Genomic DNA, 24,915 nt, shown 5'->3' with positions numbered 1-24,915 from the left:
TATTTGCGAAAATTTTACAGGAAAAAAATGCAGAACTTTGCACAGATGGAGACTCCATACTTTCCAACATCGGAAGGCTTCACCTTCATCCAACAGGTTCCATTGGAGGAGCGTGTACGAGGGCCAAAGGGACCCAAAATCATTTCCTCCATTTTTGTCAGCAGCAAACAAGGTAAGAGAAAACGGTGGGTCGCGCAGGTCGGCCGGCGTGGGTCGCGAAGGTCGGCTGGCGTGGGTCGCGAAGATCGGCCGGGTTGGGTCCCGAAGGTTGGCCGGTTGGTAAAAATGGATCCCCGGGAAAAAAGTTTGAAGAATACTGATTTAGAGTACCCAATTATTTTTTTTCCAATTAAGGGGAAATTTAGTGTGGCCAATCCGCCGACACATCTTTGGGTTGTGGGGTTGAGACCCACGCAAACACGGGGAGAATGTGCAAACTCCACACAGGAGTGACCCGGGGCCCGGATCAAAACCGGGTCCTCAGTGCCGTGAGGCAGCAGTGCTAACCTCTATGCCACCGTGCCGCCCAAGTATGGGAACCTGCAGGTGGTGGTGTTCCCATTTGCCTGCTGCACTTATCCTTCTAGATGGTAGCGGTCATGGGTTTAGAAGGTGCTAACTTTTTAAAAATATTTTATTCTCCTCTTTTTTCACATTTTCTCCCAAATTTACACCCACCAACAATAAACAATAAGCAGTAACGAATACAATGCCAATCCCCATATCAACAGCAACAATCCCATCCTCCCACCAAACCCCCAAACAGCAGCCAACGTTAACACAAAGAACAAAAAGTAATCAGGAATCATCCATAGTCACCATTAACACATACCGACCTCCTCCCCCCACCCCTCCCAGCCCCCAACCCTCCCTAATGTTCGATGTTATCCAATTCTTGAAAGTGCATAATGAATAACGGCTACGAATTGTACCCTTCCATTCTTCCCCTCAGTTCAAACTTACCCTTCTCAAGAGTTAAGAATTCCAACAGGTCCCCCAGGGCACAGGGTGGAGAAGTTGCTCTCCATTGCAACAGGATCCACCTTCGGGCGATCAACGAGGTGAAGGCTACAACATCTGCCTCCGCACTCGTTTCCAACCCCGGCTAGTCCGACACCCAGAATATGGCCTCCCAAGGGCCCGGGTCAAGTTTCATGTGCACCACTTTAGAGATTACCCTAAAAACCTCCTTCCAGTAATTCTCCAAACTTTGGACAGGACCAAAACATATGAACGTGATTTGCGCTCCCCCCCAGGCAATGTTCACACACATCTTCTACCCATCAATGAGCCGGCTCATCCTCGCCCTTGTGAGTTGTGCTCTATATACCACCTTCAGTTGTATCAGCCCAACCTCACGCACGAGGTTCACTCTTCGGAGCACCTCTCACCAGAACCCCTCCTTCATACCCTTTCCCAACTCTTCCTCCCACTTTAGTTTGATCCTTTCCAGTGGTGCCTTCTCCTCTTCCAAAATAGCTCTGTAAACCGCTGACACTACCCCCTTCTCCAGTCCTCCTGTCGTCAGCACCTCCTCTAGCAATGTGGAGGCCGGCTCCACCGGGAAGCTCTGTATCTCGTTCCAGGCAAAATCTCGAACCTGCATGTATCTGAACATTTCCCCCTGCTCCAGCCCATACTTCGCTCCCAGCTCCTTCAATCCTGCAAACCGACCCCCAAGAAACAAGTCTTTTAGTGTCTTAATCCCCTTCTCCTCCCAATTCCGAAAATTTCCATCCCACTTCCCTGGCTCAAATCTGTGGTTCCCCCGATTCGGCATTTCCTTCTACCCTGCCCCCAACCCGAAGTGTTGGCGAAACTGCCTCCAAATTCTCAATGAAGTTATTATTACCGGACTCCCTGAGTATCTCCCCGGGGCTGTTGGGAGCGACGCTGTCGCTAGCACCTTCAATCCCGACCCCCTACACAAACTCGCCTCCATTCTGACCCACTGGGAATCAACCCCTCTGACCCAGCTCCGCACCTTCTCCACATTCGCCGCCCAGCAATAATACATCAGGTTCGGAAGACCCAAACCCCCTGCAGCTCCAACAACACTCAAGAAACTTTTTTTTGAATAAATCTTTTTATTGGCTATTCTCATATTTATAAACAGTTGTTACTTATATACATTACATTTTTCTTGCCCGCGCTAATTTGCTTTATTTTACAGAATGGTTTGTTTTGTCCTTCGTTTGACTAACTGTACGTACATTTTGCTGCCCTCTGGATCGGTCTATGATATCCCCCTTCTTCCTCCTTCCCACACCCCCCATTGGTTTCAGCACCCTTCCTCTTCTCTTGTGGTTTCCACATTTTTCTCCCCCCCGCCCCCCCCAGGTTGCGCAGTTCTTTGGTTCTTCATCTTTTTTTTCCCCTGGCTTACTCCTCGCTGCCGGCCTCGAACAGGTTTTGGAACAGGCCGACGAACTGCCCCCAAGTATCCAGGAAGCCTTCCTCTGACTCTCGGATGGCGTACTTAATCTTCTCCAGGTGGAGAAATTCTGAGAGGTCAGCTGGCCAGTCTGCAGCTTTGAGTGGTGCTGCCGATCACCAGCCGAGCAGGATTCTCCGGCGTGCGATTAGGGAAGCGAAAGCAAGGGCATTGGCCCCCTTCCACATGTGTAGCTCTGGCTGCTCTGATATCCCGTAGATTGTCACTATTGGGCATGGCTTCGGGGAAGGCTGTCCAGAACCCAGCAAGCTTGGGGCAAGCCCAAAACATGTGGGTGTGGTTGGCGGGCCCCTTTGGCGCCGCTCACATTTGTCCTCCACCTCCGGGAAGAACCTGCTCATTCGGGTTCTGGTCAGGTGCGCCACTTTGAGCTGCATTAGGCTTAGCCTTGCGCAAGAGGAGGTGGAGCTCACCCTGCTCAGTGCTTCGCTCCAGAGTCCCCATCCTACCTCTGTCCCCAGTTCGTCCTCCCATTTTTGTCTGGTCTCGTCCAGTGGTGTTCGGGCTTGATTCAGTAGCTGCCCGTATATTTTCCCACATAGCCCCCCCTTCTCGCTGCTTGTGCCTATTAGGTCCTCTAGTAGTGTGCTTTCTGGGGCTCCGGGGTACCCTACTGTCTCTTTGCGGAGGAAGTGCTTTATTTGGAGGTGTCTCAATTCCTGCCCTCTTGCTAGTTTCCACTTCCTCGTCAGTTCGTCCAGTGTCGCCAGTCTGCGCCCTATGTAGAAGTCCCCGCCCGTCAGTGTGCCCCCATCCCGCCTCCACCTTTTGAAGGTGGTATCTCGCATGGCGGGGGGTAATCTGTGATCGCCGCAGATGGGGGCCATAAGGGACATTTTGGTTATCCCGAAGTGCTATAACACTCAAGAAACATGATACAATCTAGGACAAAGCAGCCCACTTGATTAGTACTCCATCCACAAACATTTGTTCCCTCTACCACCGACAGACAGTGGCAGCTGTGTGTACTCACTACTGCAGAAACTCAGCAAGGCTCCTTAGATAGCACCTTCTACCCCAGTTAGGATAGTCACGTGGAACGTGAGAGGGTTAGGAGGTCTAGTCAAGAGGTCAAGGGTGCTTATACATCTTAAAAGTTTGAAAGCCGATGTAGCAATGCTGCAGGAGACTCACCTGAAGGTGAAGGACCAGGTGAGACATAAAAAGGGCTGGTTTAGTCAGGTGTTTCACTCTGGATTTGACGGAAGGGCTCGAGGGGTAGCATTAATGGTCTGCAAACGAATACGGTTCCAGATGGAGAATGTGGTTGCAGATCAGGGGGGTAGATATGTGATTGTGACAGGGGCGCTGGAGGGGAGGTTAGTGGCGCTGGTAAGTGTATATGGTCCCAATTGGGACGATGTGGGATTCGCAAAGAAGGTGTTTGGGGCCATCCCCGACTTGGACACACACAAACTGATAGTGGGGGGGGGGGACTGGAACTTGGTGCAGGAGCCAAGGTTGGACAGGTCACGGCCGTGCTCGCTGGTAGCAGCGGGGTGTGGGGGGGCGAAGGCGTTGGCTGGACTAATGGTGGAAATGGAAGGGGTGGACCCTTGGAAGTTACGTGGCAATGATCCGTAAGTGGGTGATGGAGGGAGAGGGGGCGGCGTGGAAGAGGTTGGAGATGGCGTCTTGCAAAGGAACGAGCCTGGGGGCGCTGGTGACGGCACCGCTGCCGCCGACAAGGTACACCACGAGCCCGGTGGTGGCGGCAACGCTAAAGATCTGGGGGCGGTGGAGACGGCACAGGGGTGCGACAGGAGCTTCGGTGTGGGCCCCGATCAGAGACAACCATCGGTTTGTCCCAGGAAGGATGGACAGGGGGTTTCAGAGCTGGCATCGGGCAGGGATTAGAAGATTGGGGGGACCTGTTCATTGACGGGACGTTTGCGAGCTTAGGGGCGCTGGAGGAGAAGTTTGGGCTACCCCCGGGAAACGCTTTCTGGTACATGCAGGTGAGGGCGTTTGTGAGGCGGCAGGTGAGGGAATTTCCGCTACTCCCGGCACAGGGGGTTCAAGATAGGGTGATTTCGGGCGTATGGGTTGGAGAGGGCAAGGTGTCGGCGATATACCAGGAGATGAAAGAAGAGGGGGAGGCTTTGGTAGAGGAGCTGAAGGGTAAATGGGAGGAGGAGTTGGGGGAGGAGATTGAGGAGGGTTAATTCCTCTTCCTCGTGTGCCAGGCTTAGCCTGATACAATTTAAGGTGGTTCATAGAGCGCATATGACGGGGGCGAGGCTGAGTAGGTTCTTTGGGGTGGAGGACAGATGTGGGAGGTGCTCAGGAAGTCCGGCGAACCATGTCCATATGCTTTGGTCATGCCCGGCACTGGAGGGGTTCTGGAGGGTAGTTGCGGGAACAGTATCTAAGGTGGTGAAAGTCCAGGTCAAGCCAAGCTGGGGGCTAGCACTATTTGGAGTAGTGGACGAGCCGGGGGCGAAGGATCTTGCTAATGTGGAAGGAGGCGAAGCCCCCCAGCGTGGAGGCCTGGATAAATGATATGGCTGGGTTTATCAAGTTGGAAAGGATAAAGTTTGCCTTGAGAGGGTCTGCGCAGGGGTTCTACAGGCGGTGGCAACCGTTCCTAGACCATCTCGCGGAGTGTTAGATGAAGGTCGGACAGCAGCAACAGCAACCCAGGGGGTGTGGGGGGGCGGGGAGAGACATCGTTCGTGGGGGGGTGGGGGGGAGGGGGGTTCCCTTGGGGGGCATTTGAGCAAGAAAACACATGAATGATCCGGAAACTGACATGTACGGGAAGAATCCAATGCACAAAGTTCTGTATCTTATTGACTTGCCATGTTCATGTCGTGCCACGCGACTTCTCTTTCTTTTCTTTGTTACGGGGGTGGGGGGGGGGTTGTTTGTAAGGTGGAAAATATTGTTGAAAAATTCTTAATAAAAACCTATTTTAAAAAAAAGATGGTGGGCAGTTAGTAGGTGAGTTAATCATCGCAGGTTTCCTAGCCTCTGACCTGCACTTGTAGCCACAGTATTTATGGGCAGCACGGGAGCACCGTGGGTGGCACTGTTGCTTCACAGCTCCAGGGTCCCAGGTTCGATTCCCGGCTTGGGTCACTGTCTGTGCAGAGTCTGCACATTTTCCCCGTGTGTGCGTGGGTTTCCTCCCACAAGTCCCGAAAGATGTGCTGTTAGGTAATTTGGACATTCTGAATTCTCCCTCTGTGCACCCAAACAGGCGCCGGAATGTGGCGACCAGGGGCTTTTCACAGTAGCTTGCTTCATTGCAGTGATAATGTAAGTCTACTTGTGACAATAAAGATTATAATAAAATTATTATTATATAGAAACATAGAAAATAGGAGCAGGAGGAGGCCATTTGTCTCTTTGAGCCTGCTCTGCCATTCATTATGATCATGGCTGATCCAACAACTCAATAGCCTAATCCTGCTTTCCCCCCATATCCTTTAATCCCCTCCGTCCCACGTGCTATATCTAACTGCTTTTTGAAAACATACAATGTTTTGGCCTCAACTACACCCTGTGGTAACAAATTCCACAGGCTCACCACTTTCTGGATGAAGACATTTCTTAACTCTGTCCTAAATGGTCTACCCTGTATCCTCAGACTGTCATCCCTGATTCTGGACACCCCCACCATTGGGAAAATTCTTCCTGCATCTACCCTGTTAGAATTTTATAGGTTTCTATGAGATCCCTCTCATTCTTCTGAACTCCAGCGATTATAATCGTAACCGACCCAATCTCTCCTCATACGTCAGTTCCGCCATTCCAGCAATTCAGTTTCTGGTCAATGGAAACTGCCAGTATGTTGATAGTCGAAAATTCAATGATAGCACTGCCATTGAATGTCATGGGGCAATGGTTAGATTCTCTTTCATTGAAGATGGTCACTAACTGGCACTGTGGCATGAATGTTGCTTGCCACTTGTCCAGTCTTGCTGCCTTTGAGCATGCAAAGCTTCTGAGAAGCCGCGAATGGTGCCGAACGTTGTGCAGTCATCAGCAAACACCCCCACTTCTGACCTCATGACAGAGTGCACTTTAGAGTCAACCATGTTGTTGTGGGTCTGGAGTCACATGTGAGCCAGGCCAAATGAGCACGGCAGATTTCCTTCCCTGATGGATATTAGTAAATCAGATGGGATTTTTAAAAAATGACAATCATTTGAGGTCATTTGAGTTTTCAATTCTAGATTTTTATTGAATTCAATTCCACTATCTGCTGTGGTAGGATTGGAACACATGTCTCCAGAGTATTACTCTGTTTTTGGATTACCAATCCATTCACAATACCACAATGTGACTGCACCCCCCTATTTACCTTCTCACAGGTCGCAGCAGAAAGACACCTTGGTTTCAAATCGCCTGGCCCTCATCTACAATGTAAACTACTTGAACACTGGAACTTGTGTCTCTGCCTTCAAGACAAATTCTTCTCTACATACCTTCGCCCATCGTGGAAGCCCTCAGTTCTGGAAAGACAGATCACTCTGCAACAGTCAGCCCTTTATCCTCTGAAGGAATAATCCATTGAACTTTTGATACTGGACTCTGGTTATTTTGTGGTCTTGCCCTGTACCTCTCTCTTTCACTTATCCCTCTTTTATAGTAGGAGGGTAAAAGGGACTGATATTGCAAAATCCCTTTCCCACATTTACTGTGAGTGTAAAATAAACTATCCCTCTTATTTAACTTTTCCCCGAGTTTCCTGTGGGGTTATTCAGAGAGGAAAACTGCAAACTGAGAGGTTGCGGTAAAATTCGCTGCCACTTATAAAGGGGAAATCAAAAATTATCATGAAAACAGAGGTAGTTTTAAGATAGTTTTATATTTGTATTGTTGAATATTAGAAACAAAGTATAGATTTAAGTGGGTTTAATTTAGTGGTTTTGTGTGAGAGGAGTAAAACTCTAGTTAGATTCGTACTAGACTAAGCTGTTGCCTGCGTAGGGATTTGGTCAGCTCAAACTGTGCTTCTATTGTGCATGGAGAGGGTTCTGACATGAAAAATAAATAAGCTGGGAGAAGTAAAAGTCGGTACTTAGCAACCAGGGGCATCTTTATGGTAGGAATGCTTTTTGAATTTAGTTTTAGTTAGATTTGGCATTTGGGACTGGAAGTGAGATGATGAACAGCAAACAAACATGAGAAGGGTAGAAGGTGGGAATGAGACAGGTAAACAAATAGTCAAGGAAGAGCTGGAACAGTTAGGAACAGTCAGAAAATCTCACCACAGATTAGAAGGCAAGGTGTTGAGAAATCAAGGAATGGAAAGAAGCTCCAGGAATATTTAAGTAACAAGGATCAAAGAACAGGATACTGTTTATGGAAGTTAAAGTCGACCTGGGAATAGAAGAGCTGTTGGAGGTTGGCTACAGACAAACCACACATCTGAAACAATCCTAAGGTTTGGTGTCCTTAATTACAGTTTTTAAAGCTGTTGGGGGCTGAGTAGCTGAGTTTGTGTAGAATTTTGGATGCATGTTGCAATCCAAGATAAAGGAATCCTGAAAGGAGGGATGGAAAACCTGGAGCTGGAGTCCTTATCGAAACAGTGGAGCAGAGGTTTTGTTTGACAAAATCGTTGAAAACCTGAAGTGGATATGCGATGAAAATCGCTGATGAAAAGCATTGTTTCAAAGAAGATTTTAAGAAGTGTTTTGGGAGTGGAGTTTGGAAACACAATCACCTCGGGGGAATTTCGAGAAGGAATCCTTGAAGTTCGGTTGAATGGCATCGGCCATTTGGTTTCAGAGTGGAGTGTTATCTTCGAAATCTGTACACATTTGTGAAGCGATGGGAGTAAATGAGTACTGTATTATAATCCAATATTTCTTGTTTCAGAAATGTTTTTTCTTGTTGTTAATTAATTAGCTGTCCTGTGGCTCTGCACCACCCATTTTCTTAAAAAAAAGGTTGAGCCAGGGTTCCATTCTGGTATCTTCTTGTCCAGCAGTAACACCAACTGGGATCGTAACAAAATCAAAATCTGTTTCTCTTTATGGAGCGAGGGTAGAATTAGAGCTGTTTAAATTAATCTCCCTTCTGCTCATGACACACCAAAATTTGCATTCAATGTGGATGCAGCTTGGAGGTAGTGGGTGAAGGTGTAGAGAAATTCAGATAGTTACATGTTGGGAGTTAAATTTTGGATTTTTAACACTTGCCTTTTTGCCTCAGCTGTGTCTACCTTCTCCAGTGGGGTGCAAGTCTCTCATTGGGCCTCTCAATTCAGGAATCCATTCTCCATCCGTCACTGGGCAGCAAGACACAGGAGCTGCCAATTAGGAACCCCATTCATGTTGTGCCAGTGGATACCTTACGAATGTGATCTCAGGATCCGCACACGGTCTTATTTCCAACACACCATGGGAAAATTCAGCCCATAATCCCTGATACAAAACTAAAACCATAAGCCCGAACACAAATAGTAACGGTGTCTATTATTGAATTTTATCCTTGTGGCAGATGACTCACCTTTTCCCATTTATAAAATCTGTCAGCTTTGATAATCATATCAACCAAATTGATATGGTTCCCACGGGCAGCTATTTCTAAAGACGTTTTTCCATGCTAAAAGAAAAGTGGAAAAAAGTCAGATTCATTTCTTACTTAAAATATTTGATGGTGCAAAGAAAATCAATAAAACAATTCCTAATCAATGCAAGCCAAACAGAATATTGGTTATCAAATTTGTGTTGCACCTAATGTCAAATTGGCTGAGAGTCTTTTCAATTCTCTTTGCTTCGTGGCAAATGCTGTAGAAATTCTAGGTCAACAACATCCCATAATCACATACTAAAAACGTTAATCAGTCCCTGGTGAGATTCCTTGAGGGTTTTTTTAGGCTGATTTTAACCAAACCTGCCTGGCAATAAATCAACGTGACTGGGGCATAAAAAGAATTAACCAACATTTTATACTCCTTTCCTTACAGCTCAAATCCATCCAATTGCGCTGGGTGATTTGGGATCAAATTCTTATTCTTCAAATAAAATAATCTGCTGAAACTCTGTGGTGGTGCACAGATAGCAGTAGCAGTTATGGTATATATGAACAAAGGAAACATCATTAGCCATTTAACCTTTTGAACCAGCCAGTTCCAAAGCCCCTTCCACCATTCAATGAGATCATGTCTGTTCAGCAACCTAACTCCATATGACATTTGCCACATCCGACAATACTTCTGGATACGAAAAATCGACCAATTCCAGATTTAAAATTAACAATTGTTCCAGCATCAATTGCCATTTCTGGAAGGGAGTTCCAACGTCTACCACCTTTGTGTGTACAAGTGTTTTCTCATTTCACTCCTGAAAGATATGGCTCTAATTTTAAGGCTATACCTCCTATTTCAAGATTACTCAACTATTAAAAACATTTTATCTTGATCTGTCCTATCTATTCCCCTTAACATTTTAAATCAACTAAATCTTAACACTGTTAAAATTCCAGGGAAGCTTGTGCTGTATATATATTTGGGAGTCTTTTCATGAGGGGGCGTTTTTTCATGAAGTGTGAATGTTGCAGGCAAGACCAGCATTTGTTACCTATCCCTAACTGCCCTTGTCAAAGTGGTGGTGAATCACCTCCATGAATTGCTGCAATTCACCTGGTGCACGAACACCCACAGCGCTGTTTGCATGAGAGTTCCAGGATTTTGACCTAATGACAGTGATGGAGCAGCAATATAGTTCCAAGTCAATGTGGGTTTGAGGGAAGCTTGCAGGTGGGGTGCAGCCATTGCCGTTGTCCTTCTAGGCAGTAGGATCACAAGTTTGGAAGGTGCTGTGTCAGGTGGTTTGGTGAATTGCTGCATTGTATGATACACACTGTTGTCACTGTTTATTGGTGGTGGAAGGAGTGAATGTTTAAGGTGTTGGATAGGGTGTTGATCAAGTGGGCTGCTTTGTTGTGTCGTGTAAAGTTGCTCGAATGTTGCTGGAGCCACACACATCGAGAATATCTCATCACACTCCTGACTTCTGCCTTGCAGATGGGGGATAGGTTTTGACAAGTCAGGAGGTGAATTATTCTCACAGAATTCACAGCTTCTGATCTACTCTTCTAGCCACAGTATTTACATGGCTATCCAGTTAAGTTTCAGTCAATGGTAACCCCAGAATGTTGATTGTGGAAGATTCAGCAATGTTTCAATCAGTGCCATTGACTATCAAGGGGAGATGGTTTGATTCACTTGAGATGGTCATTCCTTGGTACTTTTGCGGTGCATCTACCATGTGTTTGCCCACTCACTCAACCTGTCTAAATCACCTAGCAGCCTCCTTGCATCCTCCTCACAACTCACAATTTTGCCCAGTTTGTGTCGTCAGCAAACTTAGAAATGTTACATTTGGTTCCCTCATCCATATTGTGAACAGCTGCGGCCTAAGCACAGATCCCGGAGATACCCCACTAGTCACTGCCTGCCACTCGGAAAGAAGGAGGCCACTTAAGCCCTTACTTCCATCCTATCCCCATAACCCAATAACCCCTCCTAACCTTTTTGGTCACTGTGGGCAATTTACCATGGCCAATCCACCTAACCTGTACGTCTTTGGACTGTGGGAGGAAATCGGAGCACCCGGTGGAAACCCACGCAGACAAGGGGAGAACATGCAGACTCCGCACAGACAGTGACCCAGCGGGGAATCGAACCTGGGACCCTGGCGCTGTGAAGCCACAGTGCTATCCACTTGTGCGACCGTGCTGTCCTGTCTGTCAACCAATTCTCGATCAATGCCAATACATTATCCCCCATCTCTTGTGCTTTAGCTTTGCCCACTATCCTCTTATGAGGGACCTCATCAAAAGCCTTCTGGAAGTCCAAATACACCACATCCACTGGTTCTCCCTGATCTATTCTACTATTTACATCTTCAAAAAACTCCAGTCGATTTGTTAAGCATGATTTGCCTTAATAAACCCACGCTCGCTTTGTCCAATCCCATTAATGCTTTCCAAATGTTATCGCGTCTTTTTTATAATAGACTCTAGCATCTACTCCACTACTGTCAGGCTAACTGGTCAGTAATTCTCCCCTTTTCCTCTCCCTCCCTTTTTAAATAGTGCGTACCCTCCAATATGTGGGAACTTCCCAGGTTCTATAGAACTTTAGAATATGACCACCCAATATTTCCATCCCCTTTCATTAATACTCTGGGATGTAGATTATCAGGCTCTGACGATGTGTCAGCATTTAACCCCATTAATTTCCCTCGCAGTATTTTCTTACTAATACTGATTTCCTTCAATTCTGCCCTCTCACTAGACTCTTGGTTCCCTAACAATTCTGGGAGGCTATTTGTGTGTGGCCTGGGTGGGCTCCCAAATCACCAGAGGCTCTCTGAACAATTACAGGACACAGTGAGCAATCAGCATAGTAAGCCCAGAGGTCTGTAACTTGTACCAAATGGATGCATTTAAAACAAATACTGCAGAAATGGCAGCCTGAGCCAGGCCACCCCGATCCCGAGGGGGACACCCCAAATCCACAGACCTGTCACCAAGTCGCTCTCTGGCCCTGGCTCAAACCCTTAGCAAGCCTAAAAGGTTAAGTGGGGTTATTGGGTTACTGTGTTAGGGTGGGTCGTGGCCCTAGGTAGGTGGTGTTATTGGGTTACGGTGATAAGGTGGGCCTAGGTACGGTGCTCTTTCAGAGGGTTGATGCAGAATTGATGAACCAAATGGCCTCCTTCTGCACTGTAGTGATTCTATGATTCCAAGCACTACAATTTTGAACACTTTTTCAAACTTTGCTTCCTTTCTTTCTCTCCCTCAGTAGCCATGGTGCCCAGTCACCGGTTGTAAATACTGGAGTTAAATTGTGCCCGCTTGACTTTCGTCTGAGAGGGGTTGATCGCCATTCGCATTTCCGGCGCCACAAGGCGGAGAATCCAGCCCTTAATATCCGGAGTTTCTGGGCATGTTAAATTTGTAATGAGATTGTAGGTTTGAGGTATACATATTGGAAGCAGAATGATTTTTTGCGTATCCTCCTCTGTAATTTTATTAGCAGTGAAGAAATAGGGAAACCTTTCAATATACTGATCCCAGTATTCAGTCTCTGGGTCAAGAAAATCAATTTTCCCAAAGCGGGGCATATTCCTTTACTTACTGTTGCTGCAGAGATTTTTTTAAAAAGCTTTTACGGTAGCTGCCTCCCCAGAGCTGGCGACTGAAGGTGTCAGGCTGGCAATGTCAGGGTGCGCAGGTGGCACCAGCAGTGGCAGGGTGCCAACCTGCTCAGAGGGTAAGCACCTGGGGCCTCTGGGAGACCCCCATGAATGCCGTTCCTCTGGTCCCTATTTGTGGAGACCAGTACTGAACGGCACTCGCCGAGGTCTCAAAAGCGATGGGAATAGAACCCAATGCCTCGGGAAACTACGTATTAAAGTGAAATTAGCTGTCTTGCTCTAATATGCAGATTTGCCAAAAAGTACTCCCGCCCACAATGGGCGGTGGGGGATTCACACCGCAAAGTCTCATGAGATCGCGTTAGATCTCACCACGCGTCACAAGCCGGGTATATCCCGGAGCAGGGTATCCTGGCTTCTATCGGCCACATTGCGCCGTGCTGTCTTTCAGGTGCAACCTGGCCGTTCGATCGCGTCCATGGTCTCCAGGGACACTGGAAGTGTCCATGACTTCCCATACAGCACAGGAGGAGGATATCATGGGTGCGAGCTCCACTGCCATGGGAGGAGATTGCAGGGGTGCTGACATTAACTTTCTAATCCTCTCTGGCCACAGGTGAGGTGCCAGAGGACTGGAGGGCAACTAATGTGGTACCATTATTCAAGAAGAGCAGTAGGGAAGAACCAGGTAATTACAGGCCGCTGAGTCTAACATCATTGGTAGGGAACTACCGGAAAAATTCTGAGGGACAGAATGAACTCCACTTGGAGAGGCAAGGATTAATCAAGGATTGTCAACATGGCTTTGTCAAGGGGAGATCATGTCTAACAAATTTGATTGAATTTTTCAAGGAGGTGACTAGGTGTGTAGATGAGGGCAGTGCCATTGATGTAGTCGACATGGACTTCAGTAAGGCTTTTGACAAGGTCTCACATGGGAGGCTGATCAAGAAGGTAAGGCTGACAGCATTATCAGAGACCCTTCCCACCCAGGCATTGCCTTCTTCCAGAACCTTCCATCAGGCAGAAGGTACAGAAGTATGAAGGCCCGCATATCCAGACTTTGGAACAGCTTCTTCCCCACGACTACAAGACTCCTCAACGACTTCCCCTCGGACTGATCTGTTCCCTGTAAGAACACTTTCACGACACCCGATGCTGCTCTTGCTCATGTATTTGCTTTGTTTGCCCCCTTGTTCCGCACTGTAACCAATCATTGTTTGTCGATGTATTATTTGTCAATGTTCTCTGTTGATTATTCTTTTGTCTACTACGTACATACTGTGTACGTTCCCTCGGCCGCAGAAAAATACTTTTCACTGTACTTCGGTACATGTGACAATAAATCAAATCAATCTTCAATGTTATCCAAGGCAATTTGGATCCAAAATTGGCTTAGTGGCAGGAGGCAGAGTGTGTTGGTCGAAGGTTGTTTTTGTGACTTGAAGCCTGTATCCAGTGGTGTATCACAGGGATCAGTGCTGGGACCATGTTGTTTGTACTTTACATTAATGATCTAAACGAGAATGTGGATGATTGGTAAGTTCGCAGATGACACAAAAATTGGTGGTGTGATAAATAGCGAGGAGAAAGCCTTAGATTCCAGGGCGATATTGACGGGCTGGTCAGGCAGGCACAATAGCGGCAAATGGAATTTAACCCAGAAAGATGAGAGGTGATGCATTTTGGAAGGAATAACAAGGCAAGGGAAGCCACAATGAACAGTAGGACATTAGGAAGTACGAGGACCAGGGGGACCTTGAGGTTCACATCCATAGGTCCGTGAAGACGACAGGACAGGTAGATAAGATGGTTAAGAAGGGATATGGAATAATTGCCTTTATTAGTTGGGCATAAGAGCAAGGAGGCTATGATGGGCGACATGGTGGTTAGCACTGCTGCCTTACAGCGCCAGGGATCCAGATTCAATTCCAACCTCGGGTGACTGTGTAGAGTTTGCACTTTCTCCCTGTGCCTGCGTAGGTTTCCTCCAGTGCTCCAGTTTCTTCCCACTGTCCACAGATGTGCAGGTTAGGTGGATTGGCCTCGCTAAATTGTCCCTTAGTGTCCAGGGATGTGCGGATTAGGTGGGGTTACGAGGTTGTAGGGATAAGCTGTGAACCTGGTTAGGATGCTCTTTCAGAGGGTCGGTGCAGACTCTATGGGCCGAATGGCCTCCTTCTGCACTGCAGGGATTCTATAAACAAACAGTTAGGCCACAGCTAGAGTAGTGTGCGCAGTTCTGGTTGCCACACTACAGGGAGGATGTGATTGAAATGAAATGAAATGAAAATCACTTATTGTCACAAGTAGGCTTCAAATGAAGTTACTGTGAAAAGCTCCTAGTCGCCACATTCCGGCGCTTGTTCGGGGAGGCTGGTACGGGAATTGAACCGTGCTGCTGGCCTGCCTTGGTCTGCTTTCAAAGCCAGCGAATTAGCCCAGTGTGCTAAACCAGCCCCAGATTGCACTAGAAGGGGTGCAAAAGAGATTCACCAGGACGTTGCCTGGGCTGGAGCGTTTCAGGTCTGATTAGGCTGGGGTTCTTCTCCTTCGAGCAGAGAAGGCTAAAGTGTACAAAATGAGGAGGGACTTAGATAGGATAGATAGTAAGATACTTTCCCCCGAAGTTGTGGGGTCAATAACCAGGGGGCCTAGATTTAAGGCAATGGGCAGCAGATTTAGAGGGGAATTGAGGAAAACCCTTTCACCCAGAGGATGGTGGGGATCTGGAACTCACTGCCTGAAAGAGTGGTGGAGGCAGGAACCCTCACAACATTTAAGAAGCATTCAGATGAGGACTTGAAATGCCATTGCATACAAGGCTACGGATCAACTATTGGAAAATGGAATTAGAATAGATTAGTGCTTGCTGGCTGGCACAGACATGATGGGCCAAATGGCCTCTTTTTGTGCTGTTGAACACTATGAATTTCCTTTAGATTAAACTTGTTAGTTGCTTCCCTTAAAGAATTGTAGTTATGCTAAGGCCCTTATTTCACTCTGAAAATTTTCATGGCAATGCCACGACTTTGCCTTAAGTATTTGGAGACTTACTTTAAGTCTTAACTTAAGGACTTAAGTCAGAGAGGAACACCGGCTTGACGTCGCTGGATCTGACCGTAAAAGCTCAGCACACAAACAGGAAGCCTATCCTGGAGAGGGCAGAATCGTTAGCGTGATCAGGTATATCTACGCTGCGCTCCATCTGCATGGTTGCTGAAGATGTTGTGCAGCTTGGCATCTTTTACTGTCTCAATCAGGAGTCAGAATGAGGCGTCCCATCTGCTGTCAGCGCTGCTGGATTGTCCAGCCGCATCAATGATGCAGCTGATGTCACCGCCCAGAGTGACCGGCCTGGAAGCTGCTGAAGGACAGCCAACCGCTGGATGGAGGTTTGCACATCTCCTTGGCGGTTGTCAGGCTGGCCGTTCCGTCTGTTTGGCTCATCTTGGCTTTTGCCGCCTGTGCCTAAGTAAGGCTGCATTTGGGGTAGGTCTTGTAGAGATGGTCTGCTCAGCCTGCATTCAGGTTGATGCACTTAGTCTGCTTGCAGTCCTTTGTCTGATGTCTTTCCTGCCCGAAATCCATGCAGATGAGAGCGCTGCAGTTGGCTACCACAGAGCTCGAATTTCCGCAGGAACAATAAACTTTGGGCTGGCCGACATAGATGAGATAGTCATGGCTTCCCCCGATCACGAAGCTGGAAGGGGTGGGGGGGTGGGGGGGAGGACTCTTACCATCTGTCTTGAGTGTCACCTTGACACGCCGTTTGCTTGTCTACATTCCAAAGGTTTCCTTGACCTCAAAGCAGTTGGCAACAATGTCAATGTAGCTGGTGAGGAACGTGAGCAGATCTATGAGTGGAACATAGGGGTTGTGGTGGTGCACAGTCAGAACATGGTCCCTTTGCGACTGCAGAGTAAAGAGGGATCCTGCTTTGAGGATTGTCAGGTCTCTCTTCTCCTCAAACACTGTCACAAAACTTGATGTAGGCTGCAGCATTCTTGAAGTTCACATCAAAGTATCCAGTGCTGGGGGAGCCCTGCAGACAGCAGACGTCAGCAGCTTTGACTCCACAGGAACCGAGAAGGGTTCCTGTAATGAAGAAGGCACTGATAGTGTGTGGGTTCCTTCACTGTCTTTCACTACCACCCTAACAGTTATTATGATCCCAGACCCAATATTTGCTAGGATACTGGACAGGAAGCCCAATCACTTTTTAAAATTTATAAAACTGTTTGCAAAGGATACTTCACTCCAGGATTGATTCCAAGCACAAATAGGGATATGATATGTTAAAACAAACAGAATGTGGACAGCGTAGAGGATAACTATAATCTCTAAAATGGTACAGATAGGTTGGTGGAATGGGCGATAAAGTGGCAGATGGAATTTAACACATAGAAGTACGAGGGCATGCATTTAGGGAGGTCAAACAGTTATAGGGAGTACACAATAAATTGGAATATACTAAGAGGGGTAGATGAAGTGAGATATCTTGGTATACAAGTACACAGGTCCCTAAAGGCAGCCATTCAAGTAGACAATGTTGTAAAGAACGCAGATGGAATGCTCCCCTTCATTGCAGAAGTATAGAGCATGAAAGTAAGGATATAATGTTGCAATTGTATAAAACACTGGCGAGGCCACAACTGGAGAATTGTGCGTAGTTCTGGTCACCGTATTACAGGAAGGACATAATTGCTCTGGAGAGAGTGCAGAGGAGGTATACAAGAATGTTGTCAGGGTAAAAAAGTGTAGCTACGAGGGGAGAGTGATTATAATCCTTGGAACAAAGAAGGCTGAGGCGTGACTTAATTGAGGTGTACAAAATTATGAGGGTAAGAGATAAGAGTGAACAGGGTAAAATTATTTCCCTTGGTGGAGATTTCTAGAACCAGGGGACATAGATTCAAGATAAGTGGAGAGGTGTAGAGGAGACATGTGAAATAACCTTTTTATGCAGAGGATAGTGGGAGTCTGGAATTCGCTGCCTGAGTTGGTGATGGAGGCAGAGACCCTAAACTCTTTTAAAAAGTACCTGGATCTACACCGTAACTGCTGTAAGCTACAGGGCTATGGACAGGGTGAAGGAAGGTAGGATTAGAAAGGACACTTGGGTGTCCTCGGGATAAGATGGGCCGAAAGGCATCCTTCTGTGCTGTAACCTTTCTATGGTTCTATATTAACACAGAAATATAGCTTACAATTACCAGTTAAACAATGTTTAACAATAAAAGGAAACACTTTAGCTTCTAACAGATACCTTTTCTTTCTCTAATCAAGCAAAACCCATTAGAGGTCAAAAAGCACTTTTAAATAAAGTTAGCAAACACCACGATTACTTGCTGTTCTCTGGATACAGAGTTCTTTGGAAGATTACATGAATAGAGAGAGAGATCCTTTCAGTATCAGTCTGCAGATCACAGTCTGTCAGATTAATCTGAGTCTGACAGTGCAAAAGCTGACGTTCAGCTCACAGCTTCCAGAAAGCCTAACTAAAACTGACTGCTAAGTTCTGGCTTCTCCCATTAATTATATCATCTTTATTCCACTCAAATCCCATGACCTACTTAAGTTTAAACACAATGCTTCTAATTATCTACTCCCCAGAAATCATAACAAAATCCCATTAGGCCTTGTAACCATAAGCATGACTTGAAAGAATGGTGATTTCACTTTTGCAACATCTTAAAGTCACCATTTGCAGTCTCCAAATCCGTCTTTCAAACCAGTATTTTTAAAAAAATATTTCCTCAGTAAGTATATACACAGCCTAACCCAGACATTTTAAAACCATTATTGCACCAGAAATATAAAGCAATATATCTCCCAATTTGTTACATTCATCACAACATAGCTTCATTTCATGACCCTTCTATCACATTTATAATAATAATAATCGCTTATTGTCACAAGTAGGCTTCAATGAAATTATTATGAAAAGCCCCTAGACGCCACATTCTGGTGCCTGTTCGGGGAGGCCAGTACAGGAATTGAACCCGCGCTGCTGGCATTGTTCTGCATTATAAGCCAGCTATTTAGCCCACTGTGCTAAACCAAATTACATCTTGAACAATATTGCAACCACCTTTCTTTTTCATCCTCTTTCCTGTCTGAAACCCCTGCAACCCTGAGCTACCATTCTTCCCTCTTTCAGCCATGTCTTAGTGATACAGCCCGTTGGATTGTTACCCCTTCCACACACATCCACTCCCTCCACCACCGACATGCAGTGGCAGCAGTGTGTACCATCTACAAGATGCACTGCAGAAGCTCATGAAGACTCGTTAGATAGCATCTTCCAAACCCATGACAGAAACCTGGGAACCACCGCTTGCAGGTTTCCTTCCAAGTCACTCACCGTCCTGCCTTGGGAATATATCAACGTTTGTTCATTGTCATTGGGTCCAATCCTGTAGCTCCCTCCCTAACACGGTGGGTGTGCCTACAACACATGATGGCAGCGAATCAAGAAGGCAGCTCAATACCACCTTCTCAAGGGCAATAAATGCTGGCCTAGCCAGCAACACCCACATCCTGTAAGTGAAAAAAGCTATATTGTATTCTATGTGTAAATCAGTGCTCTCAGTCAATCTGCCTTATTCCCTCCACTTCCCACATCCTTAGATGTGCACTTGTGATGCCAAGGCATACAAGGCTATGGACCATTTGCTGGAAATGGGGTTAGAATACTTAGGTGGTTGTTTTGACTGGCGCAAAGCAATGGGCCTGATGCATGATCAATGGCCACTAAAGCGAGGTTGTCGTCCAACTGAAGGCTTTAATAAGCTAGATGTTTCCCCCAGCAGCTCAGGTACAGAATGAAGGTTGCTGGGGCAGCACGGGCTCTTATACTCCGCCTAGCAGGACGGAGCTACCATACAGCTTGCCCAATAGGAAGCATACAATATCTAACAATGGTGTTCCAGCATTACCAGGTGTGCCGTAATACCTCTACACAGACTACCACATTCACCCCCCGTTAAAAGAGTCCAGCGGGGATGGTGGCCTGATACTACAAACATGGCAACGTGGTAGAATTAGTTATGGAGGTACCGTAATACCTGTGCATTATCGAACATGAAAGCAACCGACCGTTGGTCAGTGAGGAGAGTGAATCTCCTGCCGGCCAGGTAATGCCTCCAATGTCGCACAGCTTCTACTATGGTCTGGGCCTCCTTTTCGACTGAGGAGTGGCGGATTTCGGAGGCATGGAGGGTACGTGAGAAGAAGGCCACGGGCCTGCCCGCTTGGTTGAAGGTGGCCGCCAGAGCTACGTCAGACGCGTCGCTCTCGACCTGGAAGGGGAGGGACTCGTCGATGGCGTGCATCGTGGCCTTTGCAATGTCCGTTTTGATGCGGCTGAAGGCCTGACGGGCCTCTATCGACAGGGGAAAAGCTGTGGATTGGATCAGGGGACGGGCCTTGTCCGCATAGTTGGGGACCCACTGGGCGTAGTAACTGAAAAACCCTAGGCAGCGCTTCAGGGCCTTGTGGCAGTGAGGGAGGGGAACTCCATAAGGGGGCGCATGCGCTCAGGGTCAGGGCCTATAACTCCATTTCGCACTACGTAGCCGAGGATGGCTAGGCGGTTGGTGCTAAACACGCATTTATCCTTGTTGTATGTAAGGTTAAGGATCTTTGCGGTCTGGAGGAATTTTCGGAGGTTGGTGTCGTGGTCCTGCTGGTCGTGGCTGCAGATGGTGACATTATCGAGATACGGGAACGTTGCCCGTAAACCGTACCGGTCAACCATTCGGTCCATCTCGCACTGGAAGACCGAAACCCCGTTGGTGACACCGAAGGGAACCCTTAAGAAGTGATAGAGCCGCCCATCTGCCTCAAAAGCAGTGTATTTGCGGTCACTAGTGCGGATGGGGAGCTGGTGGTACGCGGACTTAAGATCCATTGTGGAGAAGACCTTGTAATGCGCGATCCTGTTTACCAGGTCGGGTATGCGGGGGAGAGGGTACGCGTCCAGCTGCGTAAACCTGTTGATGGTCTGACTGTAGTCGATGACCATCCTATGCTTTCCCCCGGTCTTTACCACCACTACTTGAGCTCTCCAGGGATTGTTGCTAGCTTCAATGACTCCTTCCCTCAGTAGCCTTTGGACCTCTGACCTAATAAAGATCCGATCCTGGGCACTGTACCGTCTGCTCCTGGTGGTGACGGGTTTGCAATCCGGGGTGAGGTTCTCAAACAGGGAAGGTGGGTCGACCTTAAGGGTCACGAGGCCGCAGACAGTGAGGGGTGGGGTATAGGACCGCCGAATTTGAAAGTTAGACTTTGGAGATTACACTGGAAGTCTAAACCTAGGAGTGTGGCCGCGCAGAGGTGGGGAAGGACGTAGAGCCGGTAATTTTTAAACTCCCTTCCCTGGACTGTGAGGTTTGCTACACAAAACCCCTTTATCTCTACTGAGTGGGAACTGGAGGCCAGGGAGATTTTTTGATTAACGGAGTGGACGAGGAAAGAACAGCGCCTTACCGTGTCGGGTGTATGAAGCTCTCCGTACTCCCAGAGTCGATTAGGCAGGACGTCACGTGCCCGTTGATAAATACAGTCGTTGTAGCAGTTGAGAGCGTTCGAGGCCGGGACTGATCCAGAGTCACCGAGGCTAATCGCAGCAGTTGAGTGTTCTCTTCGGGCAGTGTGTGGTCAGCCGAGCTGGGGGCCATGGGGGTCCATCCAAGATGGCGGCTCCCATTGGTCGCATATGGCTGGGGGTGCACAAAATGGCAGCGCCCATCCACCTAACATGGCGTCCGCGGGACAAGATGGCGGCGCCCAGGGTCCAAAGGTGGCCCTGGAGTAGGAAGATGGCGGCGCCCGCTGGCCGCACAGGGACCATGGAGAGGTTTGTGGTGGCGGTCCGCATTCGCCGCCGGAGACCGCGGAAACGCACGGGCCTGGCATAACACCACGAAATGGCCCTTTTTCCCACATCCCTTGCAGGTGGATGCGTGGGCCGGGCAGCGTTGGTGGGGGTGCTTGGCCTGCCCGCAAAAGTAGCAGCGGGGACCCCCGGGGTTGCCAGGCCGCCTTGCACCACAAGCTTGTGGAGCGATGGGGGATGTCTCGGGGTCGGCTGTGGAGGGGTTCCACGCTGCCCAGGGGGCTGCTGCGCGGTCGGGAACGTAAGCGCGGGCGTTTCTGGAGGCCACATCCAGGGAGCCTGCAAGGGCCCGTGCCTCCTTGAGACCTAGGGTGTCTTTTTCCAGTAATCGCTGGCGGATTTGGGCGGACAGCATACCTGCCACAAAAGCGTCCCGGACCAAGAGTTCTGTATGTTCGCACGCCGAAACCTGCGGGCAGCTGCAGTTTCTCCCCAACACCAGGAGTGCATGGTAGAATTCTTCCAGCGATTCCCCAGGGATTTGTCGCCTCGTTGCTAGCAGATGTCGGGCATAGACCTGGTTTACCGGGCGAATATCATGTTCTTTTAGCAGCTCTATTGCTGCATTGAAGTCTTCTACTTCCTCGATGAGGGTGTAAATCTCCGGGCTCACCCTCGAGTGCAGGACTTGCATTTTCTGTTCTCCCGTGGGTGTGTTTTCGGCCGTCCCGAGATATCCTTTAAAACACGCCAGCCAGTGCTTGAAGATTGCCGCTGAGTTCGCCGCGTGGGGGCTGAGTTGCAGACACTCCGGCTTGATTCGGAGCTCCATCTTTTTTAATCTAGCTTATTAAATTGATGCACGATCAATGACCACTAAAGCGAGGTTATAGTCCAACTGAAGGCTTTAATAAGCTAGATGTTTCCCCCAGCAGCGCAGGTACAGAATGAAGGCTGCTGGGGCGGCACGGGCTCTTATACCCCGCCTCGCAGGGAGGAGCTACCATACAGCTTGACCAATAGGAAGCATACAATATATACCAATGGTGTTCCAGCATTACCAGGTACCGTAATACCTCTACACAGGCTACCTAAAGGCCAAATAGCTTTTTCTGTGCAGAAGACCTCTCTAACGTCTTGCACTGCAGTATGTAGTAGTTAACACTGTCAAACTCTGTTGTCTACTTCCTAGCCTTTGTTTCTCCTGTCTTCCAAACGCGCTTACTAATTTTCTGCCTTCCATTTCTACCTTTTCTGCTTTTCCTTCCGACTCTATTCTCAGGTTCCCATCTTGCTGCCAAGCTAATTTAACCCCCCCCCCCTTACAGCAGCAATGTAGCTGATTGACCATAACCAGTGCCTCGATACTGGGGATGTTGACACTGATATTGGGACAGGAGTTTGCGGAGGGATCGCTGTTGATATTTCTCCAGGGATTTAAGATTTCTGCCCTACTACTGAACTGTTACTTCTTAACCACGCACCCCTTGAAACACCATCAATGGACAACGTAATCTGTAGACTCAAGCCAAAGTTGCTCTGCTTATCCTACATGCAGCCTTATTATGTGTGTAGCTCCCATTTCCTCTTTTGTGTCTATTATCAGGACATAACTTGTTATGTTATATAAAAGTCCCTATGTGAGGACTGGGTGGGAGATGGTGGTGAAGCAGATTTGTTCGATTGGCCAGCAGTTCTCGAAGGTTCCTGAGTGAGAGGCGCAAGTCCACTCTCTAGCCAATTACTAGCACAGTGGTTAGCACTTCTGCCTCACTGTGCAGGGGACCTCGATTCGATTCCGGCCTTGTCTGTGTGGAGTTTGCACATTCTCCCAGTGTTGTATGGGTGTGCTCTGGTTTCCTCCCACAGTCCAAAGATGTGCAAGTTGGCTAAGCTAGACTGCCCCTCAAGTGTCCAGGAATGTGCAGGTTAGGTTATGGGGCTCCAGGGATACAGTAGGGGAGTAGATCCCTTTTTCAGAGGGTTGGTGCAGACTTGTTGGGCTGTACTGTGGGGATTATATGGGTTCTATGAATTAAGACTCTGTGGAGCATCAAATGGCTGTGGAGCAACCGGTATCATCCAGGGTGCATTCCTTGTTGACTCGTTAAGTGGTGAATTGAGAAGCTCCCCCATTTGAAAAATCCTGCCCCATATTAAAGTGTCTACACAATTCTGCACAATCCTGAGTGCATTCAGAAAATCAACAGTGAATATATTTCTGTAAAATCACTGATGTTATATCAAAATTGAGAATATTGAGGCGGACAAAAATGAAAATACTGAAGAAAATAAGACATGCAGTCACCTTATCAGCTAGTTTTAAATTTACACCTGCTATGAGGATCATGTCAGCAATGACCTGCCTTCCATTCTCTGCTGCGATGTGAAGCGCTGTCTGCCGTCTCTGTGGGGAAATCATTTGCAACTTGTTAATACAGATCATAGCAAATTATCTCCCCATGTGAAGTTAGACTGGTCTCAGATTAAGCTACTAAAATGTAAAAACTGTGGAAAGCACAGCAGCATTACTTTCTCCATTCAGAAGTTCCTTATAATGAACAGAACCACAATTCCACCCTAAACTGTGGGCACCGAAGGAGGTACAAACCAGAATCTTTGAAACAGGAATTCGGGCAATACAGAAATTGGGGCAGTGCACAATGCTGATGTGACTGACGATCCAGGGACCTTGAATTATCCTCCAGAGGCATGAGATTAAATCCCAGCATGGCAGCTGGGGAACTAATGAATTAAAAATCTGGAATATATTATTACTCTCATGAATAATAGAATCTCGACAGTGCAGAAGGAGGCCAATAGTCTGTACCAAACTACCGGATTTTGTATAAAACCAACTGGTTCCCTAATGTCCTTCAGGAGAAGAGGTCCCAAGTCCTGACCTGGTCAGGCTCCAGGTCCACACCAATGTAGTGAACTCGAAAATGGCGGACCAAAACAATAAACAGAATTGGGATAAGGACCCAGCATTGAACCTGTGGGAGGCAGTGGCATAGTGGTAAAGTGCGGAATTGTAATCCAGAGGTCCAGGCTAATGCTCTGAGGGCAAAAGTTCAAATCCCACCTTGGCAGTTGGTGGAATTTCAATTCATTTAATTAAAAAGCTCTGGAATTTAAAGATAGTCTCAATAATGGTAACCATAAAGCCGCTTGTCATAAAAACACACCTGGTTCATTAATGCTCTTTAGGGATGAAATCTGCTTTCCTTACATGTGACTCCAGATCCAAAACAATGTGGTTGACTTTTAAATGCCTCTGAAATGGCCGAGCAAGTCAGTCAGCTGTGTCAAACCACTACAGAAAAGCTGACAAGGATTGAAACTGGATGGACACCAAGTATCGACCTAGGCATCAGAAAGATCAAAGGCACATCCTGTCCAGTCAACCCAGTAACGTCCTCTTTGCAACAACTTGTGCCAAAATTGGAGCTGGTGTCGCCCAGACTGCCATGTCCAGAGTAAACTGGGCA

The 24,915-nt window shown here is 47.6% G+C and overlaps 1 protein-coding gene across 5 annotated transcripts in view; it reads right to left on the bottom strand.

Moving 5' to 3' along the window:
• Nucleotides 1-24,915, bottom strand: part of ankdd1a (ankyrin repeat and death domain containing 1A) — a 205,058-nt gene that overhangs the window by 56,237 nt on the left and 123,906 nt on the right. For 4 of the 5 annotated variants that reach the window (XM_072468816.1, XM_072468820.1, XM_072468818.1 and 1 more), the window contains 2 exons: nucleotides 23,733-23,831; nucleotides 8,921-9,016 (listed from right to left, as the gene is read on the bottom strand). In XM_072468816.1, the coding sequence (XP_072324917.1) occupies nucleotides 8,921-9,016; nucleotides 23,733-23,831 (195 nt within the window). The remainder of the gene's footprint in view (nucleotides 1-8,920; nucleotides 9,017-23,732; nucleotides 23,832-24,915) is intronic. The other variant, XM_072468817.1, reaches the window with a different exon arrangement.

The sequence above is a fragment of the Scyliorhinus torazame genome, chromosome 12, assembly GCF_047496885.1.
Source record: "Scyliorhinus torazame isolate Kashiwa2021f chromosome 12, sScyTor2.1, whole genome shotgun sequence".
Lineage (NCBI taxonomy): Eukaryota > Metazoa > Chordata > Chondrichthyes > Carcharhiniformes > Scyliorhinidae > Scyliorhinus > Scyliorhinus torazame.
Note: the sequence above shows the minus strand (reverse complement) of the source record. Positions and strands in the feature narration are given on the sequence as shown.